At 73.5% G+C, this 15,490-nt stretch overlaps 1 protein-coding gene across 9 annotated transcripts in view; it reads left to right on the forward strand.

Moving 5' to 3' along the window:
* Nucleotides 1–1,430: 1,430 nt before the first annotated feature.
* The window catches only part of MYO18A (myosin XVIIIA), a 30,999-nt gene continuing 16,939 nt past the window's right edge, over nt 1,431–15,490 (forward strand). Inside the window, exons 1-20 of one of the 9 annotated variants that reach the window (XM_062592588.1) lie at nt 4,632–4,670; nt 5,239–5,313; nt 5,760–5,818; nt 6,346–7,020; nt 7,297–7,362; nt 7,543–7,620; nt 7,973–8,008; nt 8,457–8,519; nt 8,875–8,962; nt 9,061–9,170; nt 9,264–9,440; nt 9,577–9,787; nt 10,118–10,260; nt 10,855–10,955; nt 11,075–11,138; nt 11,498–11,642; nt 13,736–13,909; nt 14,033–14,123; nt 14,209–14,401; nt 14,985–15,071. In XM_062592588.1, the coding sequence (XP_062448572.1) occupies nt 5,277–5,313; nt 5,760–5,818; nt 6,346–7,020; nt 7,297–7,362; nt 7,543–7,620; nt 7,973–8,008; nt 8,457–8,519; nt 8,875–8,962; nt 9,061–9,170; nt 9,264–9,440; nt 9,577–9,787; nt 10,118–10,260; nt 10,855–10,955; nt 11,075–11,138; nt 11,498–11,642; nt 13,736–13,909; nt 14,033–14,123; nt 14,209–14,401; nt 14,985–15,071 (2,598 nt within the window). In that variant the 5' untranslated portion in view covers nt 4,632–4,670; nt 5,239–5,276. Of the gene's footprint in view, nt 2,613–4,631; nt 4,671–5,238; nt 5,314–5,759; nt 5,819–6,345; nt 7,021–7,293; nt 7,363–7,542; nt 7,621–7,972; nt 8,009–8,028; nt 8,108–8,456; nt 8,520–8,874; nt 8,963–9,060; nt 9,171–9,263; nt 9,441–9,576; nt 9,788–10,117; nt 10,261–10,854; nt 10,956–11,074; nt 11,139–11,497; nt 11,643–13,735; nt 13,910–14,032; nt 14,124–14,208; nt 14,402–14,984; nt 15,072–15,490 lie in introns of those variants that run through there. The other 8 variants (XM_062592592.1, XM_062592584.1, XM_062592590.1 and 5 more) reach the window with 8 other exon arrangements.

Consider the following 15,490-nt stretch of genomic DNA (forward strand, 5'->3'; position numbering starts at 1 on the left):
ACCCGGCTCCTGTGAGCCCACCCAGCTCTGCATGCACCTGCCCAGCTCCATGCACCCACCTGGCTCCATGCACCCGCCCAGCTCCTGCCTGGCTCCACGCGCCCGCCTGGGGCAGCTGCCAAGCGGTGCCCAGCCGCACCGCTCAGGAGGGACTTTCTCTGCCCCGCAAAGGTGATGGGCAGAGGCAGGGTGGTCGCAGGTGCCGGGTCCTTTTTTCCCGGCGGTGCCCGCGCGGCTCCACCGGTGCAGGGCAGCCCCTTTGCTCCTGGCCTGGCCCCGTGCCCACGGCCCCGCAGCGCCCAGGGGCAGCTCCGGTCCTCTCCTGGGCCCTGGGAGAGCCGAAGGGAGCTGGTGGAAGGGGCTGCCTCATTTACTGGGACCCGGGGGGAGGCAGCGGGTCCCGTCCCTGCGGCCACGTGTTTGCAGGGGGCTGGGGTCGGTGAGAGCGTCCGCTCGTCATGCACGGGCACAAGCCACCCGGCGTCCCCCCCTTGCTGCACTGCCCGGCTTCGCTTGCATGCACGGGGGGAAGGGGAGTGGGTGCAAAGCGGGGTGGGGGGCTTGGGGGCACCCCGCTGCACCACGGGCGGTGTCCCTGGCACCGGGGTTGCTGGTGGCAGCACTGCGCAGCGACGTTGCCGCAGGCTGCCCTGTCCAGCCGGGGGGCACGAGGGGCCCGGTGGTCCCGGAGGAGGCTTTGCGCCGGCGGGCTCGGCCGAGAAGGAGCCCGGGCTCCCCGTGCGCCTCGGTGCGCGCCGCTGCTGGCTCCGCAGCAGACGCTTCGAGCGCGGAGGGTTTTTCCTGCCGTCCTTTGTGCCGAGGTGCAGTTCCCGAGCGGCTTCCTGCCGCGTTTATATATAGCTGTCAGTACGTCCCTCGCTGCTTCTCCATCCAGCCGCTTGATTTCTTTTTTGTTTTTGGTTTTTTGGGGGCGGTTGCGGGGGGGTGTTTACGCAAGGCACCAGCACGTGTCGGAAGCGGGCGTCCCGGGGGCAGCGGGTGCCGCCGGCCCCGCGGGGTGACCTCGGCACCAGCCTGCCCGCACGCGCGGGGCGCCCGCGTGAGCGAGCGGCTGTTCCCGGCGGTCACCGGCAGCGTCACGCGGGTGACGCACCCCAGCGTGGCCCGGGCTAAAATTAGACCCTTATCAGCGCTCCGGAGGGCCGCGATTTTGCAGGTTCCTGTTTATCGTGACGGGCTTCGGACAGCGCTGCGTCCTGGCGCTCTGGCCCTCCCGGCTGCACGCCCGGTTCCCCGACGAGGAGGATTTGGGAAGCGGAGGCCGAGGGCGGGCTGTGGCGGCGCGGGAGCCTCGGCGCCGGCCGTGACCGCTGCAAGCGCCGCGGGGCCGCCGGCGCCCCGGGGGAGATGCTCGGCGGCGGGCGGCCGCGGGCGCTCGTGCGCGGGGCTGGCGGCGGAGCCGGGCGCTGCCGCCGCCCCGGGGCTGGGGAGCGCAGTGGGGCTGTGAGTTGGGTCTGTCCCGCTGTCTGATCACGTCCTTCTCCGTGTGTCCTTCTGCAGGCAGGCGGCCGCCCCTGAGCCGCCCTCGCCGGCGCGCTGCCCGCCGGAGCCAGCGCTCTGCCAGCTCCACTTCCACCATGTTCCACCTGATGAAGAAGGACAAAGAGAAGGATGGAGCCAGGAAGGAGAAGAAGGAAAAGAAGGAGAAGAAGGAGCGGATGTCGGCGGCTGAGCTCAAGAGCCTGGAGGAGATGAGCATGCGCCGGGGTTTCTTCAACCTCAACCGGGCCTCCAAGCGGGAGTCCAAGACCCGCCTGGAGATCTCCAACCCCATCCCCATCAAGGTGGCCAGCGGCTCCGACCTGCACCTCACGGACATCGACTCAGACAGCAACCGTGGCAGTGTCATCCTGGACTCGGGGCACCTGAGCACAGCCAGCTCCAGTGACGACCTCAAGGTGGACGACGGCAACTTCAAGGGCTCGGTGCTGCAGCGGGCGGCCAAGTTCGGCTCGTTGGCCAAGCAGAACTCGCAGATGATCGTCAAGCGCTTCTCCTTCTCGCAGAAGAGCCGGGACGAGAGCGCCTCGGAGACGTCTACGCCCTCCGAGCACTCGGCAGCGCCCTCTCCGCAGGTGGAGGTGCGTGCGCTGGAGACACAGCTGGCCAAGCACGGGGCCTCCCTGGACCCTCCCCGGACCCCGTCGGCCGCCTTGCTGCGAGCCCGGGTGCCGGAGCTCGTCGGCAAGCGGTTCCCCGCGGACCTGCGGCTGCCCGCCGTGGTGCCTCCGCAGCCCCCCGTCCCCCGGCAGCTGGAGCTGCAGCGGCGCAACACCGGCGATTTCGGCTTCTCCCTGCGCCGCACCACCATGCTGGACCGGGGTCCCGACGGGCAGGTGTACCGGCGCGTGGTGCACTTCGCCGAGCCCGGCGCTGGCAGCAAAGACTTGGCGCTGGGACTGGTGCCGGGCGACCGGCTGGTGGAGATCAACGGGCGAAACGTGGAGAGCAAGTCGCGGGACGAGATCGTGGAGATGATCCGGCAGTCGGGGGAGACAGTGCAGCTGAAGGTGCAGCCCATCCTGGAGCTGAGCGAGCTGAGCCGCTGCTGGCTGCGGGGCGGCGAGGGCACGCGCCGCGCGCCCTGGGATGTGAGTAGCGCTGGCGCGGGGCCGGCGCCCTGGGCTCCTGCTGCCTGCGAGCGTCCCGGCGGCGGGTGTTTGGGTTGGCACCATCCGTGCGAGCTGGCGCTGGCTGCGGCTGCTCCCGGCTGGGAGTGATGTGCGGGGAGGAGCCGGAGGCTGCAGCCGGGCTCCGGGGGGGCAGAGTGGGTGCAAAGGTGCGCGGGGGTGTCCGGGCCGCTGGCACGGTCCCGCCTGGGCTCTCCTGATCCCCTTAAGGGCAGCGCCGCAAGCCCTGTCCTGGAGGAGACCCCGCCGGAGGCGCCCGGCCGTGCAGCGAGCTCTGCCCGGAGCCGCGCACGGGTGTAGCGCGGCACCGGGTGCTGCGGCGCCTGCACGGTCGCCGGCGGGCAGCGGGTCCGGGTGCCTGTGCCGATCCTTGTGCGCTGGTCCCGCAGCACGTGTGCCTGGGGCAGGAGGAGACCAGGGACACGGGGGACACAGGTCGTGCTTGCTCCGGCTTCCCGTGCCCCGGAGCTTGGCGGGCTCCTGCTCGGCGCGGGGCACCTGGCTCGCAGGAAGGCTTTGCCCTCGCGGGGAGCGCGCGGGCTGCCGGGGAGCGGTGCTGCCGTGCGGAACGGGCACTTTCCGCTGCGCCGCGCCGCGCCCGCCGGCCCCTCGCCGGGGCCGCAGTCCCGCCGTGGGGCATGGCAGAGGGCCTGCGGGGCGCCGCTGCCGAGCCGGCCGGCCGCCCTCGAAACTGGAACGGGCAAAGAGGAGCATAACGGGTAGGGACCCACGTGTGCTGCGCATGCCGCCGGCTCCCCGGATCCGGCAGGCCTCTTTCCCTGCAAAATTCCCCCGAATGCTGAGACTGCGAAGAGCTGGGAGAAATCCCTGGGCGGTGTGAAACGCGCCCCGTGCCCCGCGTGGGGCTGGAGCGGGGCCCGGCGGCGGGCAGCGCGCACCCGCAGGCGCTGGCGCTCCGGGGAGGAGTCTGCGCCGGAGCCGGAGCCGGAGCCGGAGCCGTGCGGCGGTTGCTTTCCGGCAGCTCCTCCCGGGAGGCGGTGCAGGCCGCGGCGCCGGCGCAGCCCACCTCGGGCCGGGCGCCCGCGGGGTCTCCTGGGCGCGCAGGGCCTCGGCCGCGACGGGGGCAGCGGGAGCCGGGTGCCGAGTGTCCCGACCCGGCTAAGCGTGCCGGGCAGCGTGGAGCCGGGCTGCCCCCCGGGCCGGGGCCTTCCTCCCTTCTCCCCTCCTCGCGGCCTGTTGCAAAAGGCTGTTTTGGCGACCGGAGGAAGCCGCCGGTGAAGGAAAGCCGGCGGTTCGGCGTCGCCGGCGTGGTGGGGGCGGCGTGGGAGGCAGGAGGGGAAGCGCCGGCTTATCTCCGGCCCGGGGGAGCGCCGGGACGCGTCCGTCTGTTCCCGCTATCTCCGGCCGCTTTCCCAGGCCTTGCCGGCGGCGCGGCGCTGCGGGGGGGCCGCGCTCTGCCCCAGGCCCGGCTCGGCTCCCTGGAATGCTTCTGGCCCGGGTTTCAACGATCCTTTTCGAAACAGGAAATTATAGGCGTATTTGAGGCTGCAGCTCTCGAAGCCCCTCCCCGGTTGGAGCCGGGGAAGGAGGCCGCCGGGCCGTGCGCGGCACCGCAAGGCTTTTAACCCCCTCCGGCGCCGTGCCGCCCGCGCCGAGGACCCGTGCCGGAGCCCGCCCGGCTTTCCCGGGCTTTTCGGCGACGCCGCACGGCCGGGCGGGAAGCCGTCCCGTCCGCGCCCGAGCCGCCCCGCGCTCGGTCGCCCGCCGGCGTCGCCCTGTGCCCCGCCGAAAAGTGACACCCCCCCCCCCCGCCGCCGCGCACGAGCTGCCGCCGGCGCGGCCCCCGGCCGCCGCTGCCGCCCCACATCACTTCCTCCGGCAGCGGCGGGGGGGCGCGGGGCCGGCGCTCGCATTCCTCCGCTATTTTTAGGGCGGCCGTATCGGCGCAGCTGTCCCCGCGCGCTCTGCCGATCGCATTACGCCCCGCGCTCTCGCCGGCGGAGACCCGGGCCCGCGGCGGCTCCGCGCGGGGCCCCGGCTGCCCCGCGCCGCGGTAAGGTGGGAAAGGCCCCCCCACAACCCCCCCCCCCCGGCACACGCCGCCGGCGGCTCCCCGCGGGCCGGCCCGCCGCGGTGCTGCGGGGAGCCGGGGGGCCGGCGGGGGCCGGGGCGCCGGCGTGTCCCGCGGGCCGGGCCGAGCTGAGCTGGGCCGAGCTGAGCTGGGCCACGCCGAGCCGAGCCGGGCCGAGCCGTGCCGTGCCGTGCCGGGCCATGGGCAGCTCCTCTGGCCGCCGGCCCCGGCGCCCCGTCAGCCGCTCGGAATAGCCCGGCGGTGGGGGCAGCGGGACGGCGACGGCGGCGGGGGTGGGGATCGGCAGCGCAGCGCAGCGCAGTGCGGCGAGCTTCGTCGGGTCTCGGCCCGGCGCCCAGGGCGTCTCTTCCACCCGCTTCGTCCCCCCCCCCCCCGGCGCCCACTTCTTGCAACGCCGGCGCCCGGGGGGCGTCTGCGGCTCTGAGGAGCCCTCCGTGCCCGGCGCGTCCGCGCCGCGGCGGCGGGGGACGGGGCGTCGCGGCGGCCGGTGCTCGGCCGGGCTGCAGCGCCGCTCACCTCTGCCTTTCTCCCCAGGCAGGGCGGCCCCGGCCCCGGCTCCAGGAGACGTCGCCATGGCGTTTTCATCGCGGTTTGCCTTCTGGGAGCAGAAGGGAAGTCTCGGCCCGCCGGGAGGGGCGGGCGCCGCTCGCTGCCCGCCGGATCGCTTTCCCTGCCCGCGCGGCCCGCGTCGGCTCGCTGCCGCGCTTAGCCCGCCTGTCGGAGCTAACTTGGGCGCTGAGCTTTATTTACCAGCGCGGTCACCAGCTGCGACCGCGGCCCCTCCCGCCCGCGGCAGCTGCCAGCTCGGGCCGCGAGGCTCGCGCGGAGGCCCCCGGCGCGGCCGCCCCCCGTCCCGGCGCGCCGAGGCCCACGGCCTCGGCGCCTTTCCTCCGCCGTACCTTGCCTGCTAGCGCTGTCTCTGGGCTAAGGAACCGGCCGCGGCAGCCGCCCGGGGGTTCTCCAGCGGCTGCTCGTAGGGCTCGGCCGCAGCGCCGAGCCGCGTAGGGGCCCCCGGCGTGGGCTGAAACGCCCCCCTCTCGCTTGTCTGACCCCTCAGGTTAAGGACGAGGACAAATCCTTAGCCGTGAAAAGACCCGGGAAGGAGGATGGGGCTGTAAGTGTCGCCGTGCCGGGGAGGAGGGTGGGCGCGGGCCGGGGAAGGGGCTGCCCGCTCCGCCGGGGCAGCGCGCCGCGGGGCCGCCGAGGCTCGTGCGCGCGAAAGCCGCCGCGCTGCCGACGGGGCAGACGGGCCGGGAGCTGACGCCCGGGCGAGCCGGCGGCTTTGCAGAGGGCCGCGGGGTTCGCGGAAAAGCTGCCGGCGCCGCCGGCGGGCTGCGTGCGCCGAGTTTTGCCAGCCGCTCGCCGGCGGGGCTTTCGGTAGAGAGCGGCGTCGCGCTGTTCCCCGGGGCCGGGGCCTTCGCCCCGCTCCCCGGCAGCGCCCGGCGCTGGGAGCCGCGCTCCCGCTGCAGGGAACGCGGCCGCCTTCGCTCGCCGCCGGTGCGGCGCCGGGAACATCCCCTCGCCCCGGCGCCGGCGCGGCCGAGTCCCGCAGCGGCGTTTGCAGCGGCGGGGAGGGACGGGGCTGTCCCCGAGCCGTCGCACCCGCCTCTGACGCGCCGGCCGCTGTGTTTGTGGCTGCAGTCAGGGAGTCCAACCGCGGCGAAAGAGGCGGCGCAAGCGCCCCGAAGCCCCGAGGCGCCGAAGAGCCCGGAGCCGCCTCCGGGGAGAGGGAAGAGCCCGGAGCCGGTGCTGAACGGCGAGAGCCCGGCGCCAGCCCCGGCGCGGGCCCAGGCCCTGAACGGCCCGGAGAGCCCCGCGGCGGGCGCCGAGGCGCCGGCGGAGGACGGCCAGGGCCTGTCCCGCCGCCGGGTGGTCCGGGTGGTCCGCAAGGTGGTCCGCAGAGTCCTGCCGGGGGAGGACGCCGGCGGTGCCAAGGAGCCGGCGAGAGACGCCAAGTCTCCCGAGCCGGCGGCGCCCCCCAAAAAGGAGGAGAAGGTCCCGCCCGGCGTCGCGGCCCCGGCGGCCCCCGGCAAGCCGGAGCCCAAGGACGAGATCTCGGCGGGGCTCAAAACCCTCATGGCAAAGGGCAAAACCAAAGAGCACCGGCCGCGGCGCCGGCCGGGCGACAGGAGGGAGGAGAAGTCCCCCGAGCCGGCCGGGGGCAAAGGGGCCGAGAAGCCGGGCTCCCCGCCTGCCGCGGGCAAAGCGCCGCCGGGCGCCAGAGCCGCGCCGGAGCCCGCGGTGCAGCCGTCCGCGGGCAGAGCGGAGCCGGCAAAGCCGCCCGCTCCGAAACCCACCGCCCTGGAGAGGCACAAGGTACCGCTGAGTGTGTGCGTGGCGCCGGCACGGGCCGGGGGGGCTCCGGCACCCCCCACCCCGCACGCGGTTCCCCGAAGCCTCCCCCCATCGGAGCGCGGCGCGAGCGCGCTGCCAGCGCCGGGGAGACCCGCGCGCGCCCGGCACGGTTTGCAGTGTTCGTGGGGCGCGCGGCGTGTCGGTGCCGGGGCGGCGGCGGCGGCCGTGGGGGTCCCTCCTCCGGAGCCGCCCCGTCACGCTGCGCCTTGTCTCCCAAACCCCGCGCCCGCGGAGAAGAAGCAGCAGCAACCCGCCGAGAAGCGAGCGACCCCGGCGAAGGCGGCGCCGGGAGCGCCCCAGCAGGTGTGTGCCAGCGGGGCCCCGGCGCCCGGCGCCGGCGGGAGGCGCCCGGGCTCTTTGCCGGCCGTCTCGGAGCGGCCGCGGCGGCTGCGCCCGTGCGAGCCCTCGGCCCCGGCGGCTGCGCCCGAGCGGGCTGCGGAGCTGCGGGTGCCAGCGCCGCCGCCAACGCTGCTTTGCCTCCAGGCTGCAGCCAGCGCCGGTTGCCGGCTGAGCCCGTCGGAGGAGGCGCAGCGCAGGCTGGAGAGGATCTTCACAGCTTCTGTAATTCGGGGGGCGCTGGCGTGCGGCTTCGCGCGTGTCCCGGCGCACCGGCACCCCCGCCGGAGCCGCTGCCGGAGGGGACAGGCGGGTCCCCGGCAGGCTGCGGGCGGCCGCGGCAGCCCCGGGGCTCGGAGCCGCGCTCTGGCCAGCTCTGTCGAGGGTTTCGGGAGCAGGGAAGGGTCGGCGTCCGGTGCCAGGCGCCGGCAGCGGCAGGGGAGCTTTCCGCAGTGCCGGCGGAGCCCTCGGCGCGGGCGACGCCGCGGGGGTTTCGGCCGCGGGGCAGTGCCGGCGCTGCGCCCTGCCTCTCACCCCTCTCTTCTCCTTTCTCTCCTCCCTGCCTCACTGCCATCAGCTGGACCCGGCGGCCTCGGCGTCGGCACCCGGCCAGGTACCGTACCCCCGTGCCCAGGAGCTCCCTGCCGCCGAGCTCGCGCCGTCCGCCGTCCGCCGCTGGGCCGGCGTCTGCGCACGCGCCTCGTGCTGGAGCGTAAGGCTTTCCCCGCGCCTCCGGAGGCCCCGGCACGCGCTGGCGCTGGCACACGTGCGGGTGCCCCGGGCAGCTGCCGGTGCCGCCGCTGCGAGTCGCCGCCCGGTCCGCGCGTCCCCGGCTCCGCGCTGGACGGCGCCTGGGCACGGCGCCGGCTGCTCCACGCGCCTCCGCGGCCGCGCTGGCCGGGGACGCCGGCGGCACGCGGCGAGGCAGCTGCGAGCTGGGCGGCGGCGCGGCCGCGTTTCGCCCCCTCGCTTCCCCGCGCTCCCCGCTGCCGCTTTGCTTGCTCTCCGCAGGGGGGAGATAACGCTTCTCGCCTTCCCTCCCCACCTCTCGGCCTCGCTAGGGTCAGGCTCAGGCGGACGATGCCCCGGCAGCCCCGCTGCGCCCGATCCCCGCTGCAGCTCAGGTTTGGCTCCGGCGCTGGCTCTCCCCTGCCCTCCCGCGCCGCGGGCTGCCCGCTCCCGCCGTGCTCGTGGCCGGCACCGGCGCCTGCTCTCTCTCTGCGCCGTGGTTTCGGTCGCTCCCGGCTTGCCCGATGCCGGTGCCTGCGGCAAACGCGCTCCCGGATCGCTGCGGCCCCCGGGGCTGCCCGGAGCCGTGGCAGGGACCCAGCGGTGGCTCCGGCCCCGCACGCGCGCCGGGAGGGCTCGGGACTCGCGCACGGGGCGGCCGCGACGCTCCCGCCCCCGGGGGCGCGATGGGGGCGGCTGGGCTCACCGGGACGCCCCGCGCCAACGGCCCGCCGCCCTCTGTGCCCGCAGGCCAAGACGGAGGAGCAGATCGCGGCCGAGGAGGCCTGGTACGAGACCGACAAGGTGTGGCTGGTGCACAAGGACGGCTTCTCCTTGGGTGAGTGGCAGGGGCCGGCCGCGGGGGCCCCGGGGAGGCCGCGAGCGAGCCGGGCGCCGCGCGGCACGGCCCCGGCGAGCACCGTGCCGCCCCCGCAGCGAGCCAGCTCCGCACGGACGAGGCCAGCCTGCTGCCCGAGGGCAAGGTGAAGGTGAAGCTGGACCACGACGGGGCCGTCCTGGAGGTGGACGAGGACGACGTGGAGAAGGTAGGGCAGCGGGGCGGGGAGGTGCCGGGGGGGGCGGCGGGGGCCGGTGTCCCCCGGCTGACACCCCCCCCCCCACCGCCGCCTCACCGCCAGGCCAACCCCCCATCCTGCGACCGCGCCGAGGACCTCGCCAGCCTCGTCTACCTCAACGAGTCCAGCGTGCTGCACACGCTGCGGCAGCGCTACGGCGGCAACCTCGTGCACACCTACGCGGGGCCCACCATGGTCGTCGTGAACCCGCTGAGCTCCCCGTCCATGTACTCCGAGAAGGTGACGCCGGCGCCGGGGGCTGAGCGGGGCTGCGGGGCGCCCCGCGCGGCGGCGCGGCGCTCGGAGGGGACGGGGAGCGGGCGCGCGCGCGCCCCGGGGCGGCGCCGGCTCACGGCGGCCCCGCTGCTCCCGCCAGGTCATGCACATGTTCAAAGGGTGCCGCCGGGAGGACGTGTCGCCGCACATCTACGCCGTGGCGCAGGCCGCCTACCGCAGCATGCTCATGAGCCGCCAGGACCAGGCCGTGGTGCTGCTGGGGAGCAGCGGCAGCGGCAAGACCACCAACTGCCAGCACCTCGTGCAGTACCTGGCCACCATCGCCGGCAGCACGGGCAAGGTCTTCTCGGGTGAGTCTGCAGCGCCGCCGGCCGCTCGGGAGGCCTGACCCTGCCGGCGGGCCGCCGCCGGCCCTGCGCGCCCCTCGCTCGCAGTCGCACCTCCCCGCCGCCTCTCAGCCGGATGACGCGCGTGGCACAAGGTGCCTTTTCACTTGCTCCCTCCGTGGCAGCACCGCCGGCTGCTCCCCGGTGCGGAGCTCCCCACGGCTCACGCGCAGCTTGCCCAGAGCCGAGGCATCACGGCGGCACGGTTTTCCCTCGCTCGGCTCCGGCTGCCCCCTGCACGGCCCCGCACGCTGCCCGCTGCGCGCACCCCACCGCCCCGCTTCTCTTCCGCAGCGGAGAAGTGGCAGGCGCTCTACACCGTCCTGGAGGCTTTTGGCAATAGCAGCACCAGCATGAACGGCAACGCCACGCGCTTCTCCCAGATCATCTCCCTGGACTTCGACCAGGCCGGGCAGGTGGCGTCTGCCTCGGTGCAGGTGAGGGCCTGGGCAGCTGCCGGGCGGCTCGGCGCAGGACGCGGGACGCAGCCCCGCTCGGGAGGGCTCCGCCGGAGCCGAGGGCTCCCCGCTGCGGCCGCTCGCCTGCCCTCCCGGTGTCCTTGCAGCCCGGCCACACGCTGACCCGTGAGCTCGCAGGGGCTCTGCTGCAAACGCCCCCGGCTGCGTTTGGGGTGCTCAGCAGACGCGTCGCACTCTCATCTCTGTCTGCGCCTTCAAGCGCGCGGCCGGTTGGAGAGCGGAGCCGCAGATTAGATCGACTCCCTTCCCTCGCTGAGTTAGCCCTGATAACGGAGTGTTTTTCTGCCAGGCGCCTCCCCGGCGTGATAACAACGGGGTCCTTAAAATTCAGCAGAGCCGCTTTGTGCTCCGTAGTAACAGGCACCTGCTAATCCGTGCAAACAGCCGCGGGGAGCTCGGACGCGCACGGCGTGCGCGGGCGCCCTCGGGGTTATCCCAGCTCCCTGCGGCGCGGTGGGGAGACCCTCGCGCTGTGCGGGCACCGGGAGGGCGGCCGGCAGGGGTCCCGCTGGGAGCCCGGTGCCGCTTCCCGAATGTCCCAACCTCTCGCAGACGCTGCTGCTCGAGAAACTCCGCGTCGCCCGGCGCCCGGCCAACGAAGCCACCTTCAACGTCTTCTACTACCTGCTGGCCTGCTCTGATAATGCCCTGCGGTGAGCGTGGCGAGGGCTCGGGGGCCCGGGCAGCCCCCGCCGGGGGGCCTTGGGGTGCCAGTGCCGGTGGGCGGCTCTGCCGACGGCACAGGGGCAAATCTCGGTCTTCATCCCTACAGGACTGAGCTTCACTTCAACCACCTGGCGGATAACAACGTCTTCGGCATCGTGCCGCTTTCCAAGGTCACTTGGTCCTGCCCCGTGGGGCCTCTGGGGGGGCCGAGCTGGGGGTCCTGCTGCCCTGGCTGGGCAGCGGGAGTATGGTGTCGGGGGGACCGGGGCTTTGGGACGTGCCCTGGGTCTAGCTGCCGCTGCTGGGGTGGGAAAGGAGCCGAGAGAGCCCTTTCCAGCGGGGTGACCCTGTCCCCCTGGGCAAGGGGACCTCTGCGGAGGCGCTGGCTTGTCCCCAGCCCGTTCGGCCGCCCTTCCCCTGCAGGGTGTGGAGGCTCAGGGGCCCCCTGGTCCTCCGGGAGCCTCATGGAGCTCCTGGTCCACCGGGAGCCGTGGCCTCTGTGCCAATTGCACCCCGTTGCTCTCTGCAGCCAGAGGAAAAGCAGAAAGCGACACAGCAATTCAACAAGCTCCAGGCCGCCATGAAGGTGATGGGCATCTCTGGCGACGAGCAGAAGGCCTTCTGGCTTGTCCTGGGGGCTATTTACCACCTCGGGGCTGCCGGAGCCACCAAAGGTAAGGAAGAGTTCAGAGCTGGGATGCATTAACAAGCCAAGGCTCGGCTCTCCAGGCTGCTCAGGGCCCCAGAGACCAGCGGCACCTCTGCTCCCGGGGGGAGGCTTTCCCCGTGAACACCCCCCAGCGATGGCCAGGCGCCATCGGGGGTGGTGGGCTTGTGTTAACCGGAGGAGCAGCCCTCGGGGTGCTCAGTGCCTCCCAGCTTTGCCCCTTGATTGGGGTGGCTGTGCCAGCTGGCAGGAAGCGCCGTCACCCCGTGCAGCACTGGGGCCAGACCCCCGGCCGCTCCGGGGCAGACGCTGGGCCCTGCGGGGCCGTGGGCGCGCGGCGGGTGTGCGTGGGCGAAGCAGCCTCGTCTGCGGGGTGTAACAGCTCTCCCCTGCCGTTGCCTCCCTGCAGAGCCGCTGGCGGACGGAGCCGGTAATCAGGGTGCATGCGGCTCCGCTCCGGGTTCGGTGGCGGGGCCAAAACGGGGGCTCGGGGCGCTGCTGCTCGTGCACGGGGACCGGCCCCTCTGCAGGGCTGCCCCAGACCTCCCTGCTGTCCGTCGGGGCCGTCTGTCCTCTCGGCACCTCGAGCTGCGCGGGGCAGGGCTGGGACGGGGGCTCCCGCGGGCACAGGGAGCCGAGGAGCCCCGCGCGGGCTGCGGGACTGCCCCGGCGGGCTCCTGCTCGCCTCTCCAGGACGAGGGCTGGCAGGCTCAGCTTTGCGGGGCTTTCGTGGGGGCTTCGTCTTTTCTCCGAGTTGGGGGAAGCACCTGGCTTGCTGCATGTGCTGGGCACACCGGAGAGCCTGGAGATGGTGCGCCCGAAACGGGGACCTCGAGGTCCTGGCTGCACCAAGCGGCCTGTGATTTTTGCAGGCTTGGTGGAGGAGGTGAAGCCAGGCGGGGGGAGACCCCCGCAGCGCTGCGTTTCAGAGCGGGTCGCCGTGCCGTGGGGTGCTGCGGGGTGCAGCGCTCTCCCACGGGGCGTTTCGAGGCACTAGAGGGCAGCAGGGCCCTGCCGCAGCGAGAGCTGCAGGGATGCGCGGGCGGCGCTGCAGCCCGGGTCCTGCTCGGGCGGGGGGGGGGGGGGGAGCATCCCAGCCCTGCGGGGTGCCTGGTGCCATCCCTGCATCTCCGTGGCAGCTGGGGATGCCCTGGGTCAGCCCAGCCGCTCCAGGCTCTTTCCCTGGCCGCTTGCTACCTGTGCCGGGCTCCCCGGGGCTCCCCGCTGGCGTGCCGGTGCCCACGGTGCAGCTGGGTGCTGGCAGGGTGTGGAGGTGGGAGCGTCCCAGGCTGGCACCCCCGCCGGCTCTGGGCTGGGTACCAGCATCTCGGTGCAGCGATGCCCCCAGCTCCGGGCCCTGCTGGGGGAAGGCAGCCGGGCTCGGCGCGTGCGTGGCGCGGCGGTGTCTCGGCCGGAGGGCGTCCCTGTGCCACGTGTCGCGCTGTCGCGTGCTGTTGTTTCTAACCCCTGTCTCTGTTTGCATGGTGCATGCTGCCCCTTTGCAATGCAGATGCCGACGAAGGTAAAGTCTCGTTCTCCGTGCGTGTCTCTAGCTTCCCCGTCCCGCCAGCCTCCCCGCTGCCGTGTCCCCGAGCATCCCCGTTAACCTGCTCGCGGCTCCCTGCCCTCTCCCCAGCACCGGGTGCGTGTGCCCGGCCGCCGTGCGCTGTCCTGCGGGCAGCGCTGCTCGTCGTCCCCGTGCCGGGCTGTCTCTGTGCCTGGCACTGTTGCGGGGGGACATGCCCTGGCCCCGATCCGGGCCCCGTTCATCCCCACCGGCCGCACGCGGCGGTGGAGAGGTGGCTCCTTATCGCTAGCACACAGTGCATCTGATGTTAGCCTGGCAGAGGTGCAAAGCCATCGGCCTCCCGAACGCCGGCGTGCACTTCCCAGCGCCCCAGCGCTGGCCCTGCAAAGCCCTGGGCTCCTGCTGCCCCAGCTGTGCCCAGTGTCCTTGCCGCAGGGGCGGCTTGAAATGCCACCCTGTCCCCAACTGTGTCTGGAGGACCTGGGAGCATCCCAGGTCTGGTAGGAGAGATCTCGTTTCCCCGTGGGATAACCCGCCCTGGCCGGCACTGACTCTCTCTCTCCGCCCTTTAGCCGGGAGGAAGCAGTTTGCGCGGCACGAGTGGGCTCAGAAAGCCGCCTACCTGCTGGGCTGCAGCCTGGAGGAGCTCTCCTCCTCCGTCTTCAAGCACCAGCCCAAGGGCAGCCTGCAGAGGTCCACCTCCTTCCGCCAGGGCCCCGAGGACGCGGGCCTGGGCGACGGCACAGGTGCGGCGCGGCGGCGGGGGCACCGCCGGAGGGGTCGGTGGGCGAGCTTCGGCCGCCGTGGCGCTCGGGGGGGGGGGGACCCCGGCCCTCGGGGTGGGGGCTCACCCCGGTCCCCTCGCCCAGGTCCCAAGCTTTCGGCGCTGGAGTGCCTGGAGGGCATGGCCGCGGGCTTGTACTCGGAGCTCTTCACCCTGCTCATCTCGCTGCTCAACAGGTAGGAGGTTGGGGGGTGGCGGGGCCGGGGCGGCCGGCGGGGCCGCGGTGCCCACCCAGCCCCGCTCTGCCCTCGTGCCGCGCAGGGCCCTCAAGTCGAGCCAGCACTCGCTGTGCTCGGTGACGGTGGTGGACACCCCCGGCGCCCAGAACCCGGCGCTGGCGGGGCAGAGCCGCGGGGCCACCTTCGAGGAGCTGTGCCACAACTACGCCCAGGAGCGCCTGCAGCTGCTCTTCCACCAGCGCACCTTCGCCCAGGAGCTCGAGCGCTACAAGGAGGTAGCGGGGAGGCCCGGCGAGCCCGCGGCGCGGCGGGGGGAGCCTGCCTCCTCCTCTTTCCCTTCCTCCCTCCCTCCCTCTCTGCTCTGCTGCTACCCCCCCCCCAAACCCAGCTGATTTCTAAACTGGTGGTCGCATCTGGACCGGGTCCAACCTAATCAGCTCCCTGCAGCAGGGGTTTCCCCGGGGTTTCCCCCCGCCCGCGGTGCCTTTGCCCGCGGTGCCGGTCCTGGCGGCGGCTCCGCTTGCAAACGCGCCGGCGGCCCACGGGGCGAGCTGGGGACCGTGGCGGGGAGGGTATCGCCGCTGCCCGCGCACTCGCTGCTCTGAGGCCACCCCAGTGCCGTGCTCAGGGAGCTCGGTTCCTGCGGGGAACCCCTCCGCCGGTCCCGGGAGCCGGCACGGAGCAGCGGGGCAGGGCGAGCGGCGCGGTGGCCGGACGCCTCGTGCCGCGGCTGGGAAACCCCTGCCGCCGTGCTGCCTAGATCCAATTGAGACTAACGTACTGACCGGCCCGCTGGGGTCCCTAACGATAATCTGTAGTCACACAGGCACTAATCGCTCCTCTGTCCGTCCTCTCTAGGAAAACATAGAGCTTGCACTGGCTGACACAGAGCCCACTACCCTGGGCTCTGTAGCCACTGTAGACCAGCCCTCCCACCAGGCACTGGTAAGCACACGTCCTTCCGAACGGCCCTGCCCCGCGGCCCCGGCGCTCCGGGCTGCACGCGGCCGCTCCGGCCTCCGCGGCGGCGGGCGGTGCACGCAGGCCCCCGCTTTGCGTCACTTTGCATGCTTGCACAACGTCCTTCCGTCTCGTTACCTGGTGCTAACGAGGAGAGGCCTCTGGCTCCACGTCAGGGAGGGTGAGGCATTTCACCCCAACCCGCGTCTCTGGAGCCTCCCGGCAGCATCCCCTGCTCCTGGAGCAGTAATTACCTCCCCGATTAGCTCCCAGGTGATAAAGGACAGGGAACAGCAGGGCTGCAAGCGGCTCTTGCCACTTATCATTGTAATGGAGCTGCCTGTTACCGAGCTCGGCTCTCTCCGCGATCCATTACTGCGGTTTGTTGAACATTAGGCATTGCA

Source organism: Rhea pennata, chromosome 20 (genome assembly GCF_028389875.1).
Source record: "Rhea pennata isolate bPtePen1 chromosome 20, bPtePen1.pri, whole genome shotgun sequence".
Lineage (NCBI taxonomy): Eukaryota > Metazoa > Chordata > Aves > Rheiformes > Rheidae > Rhea > Rhea pennata.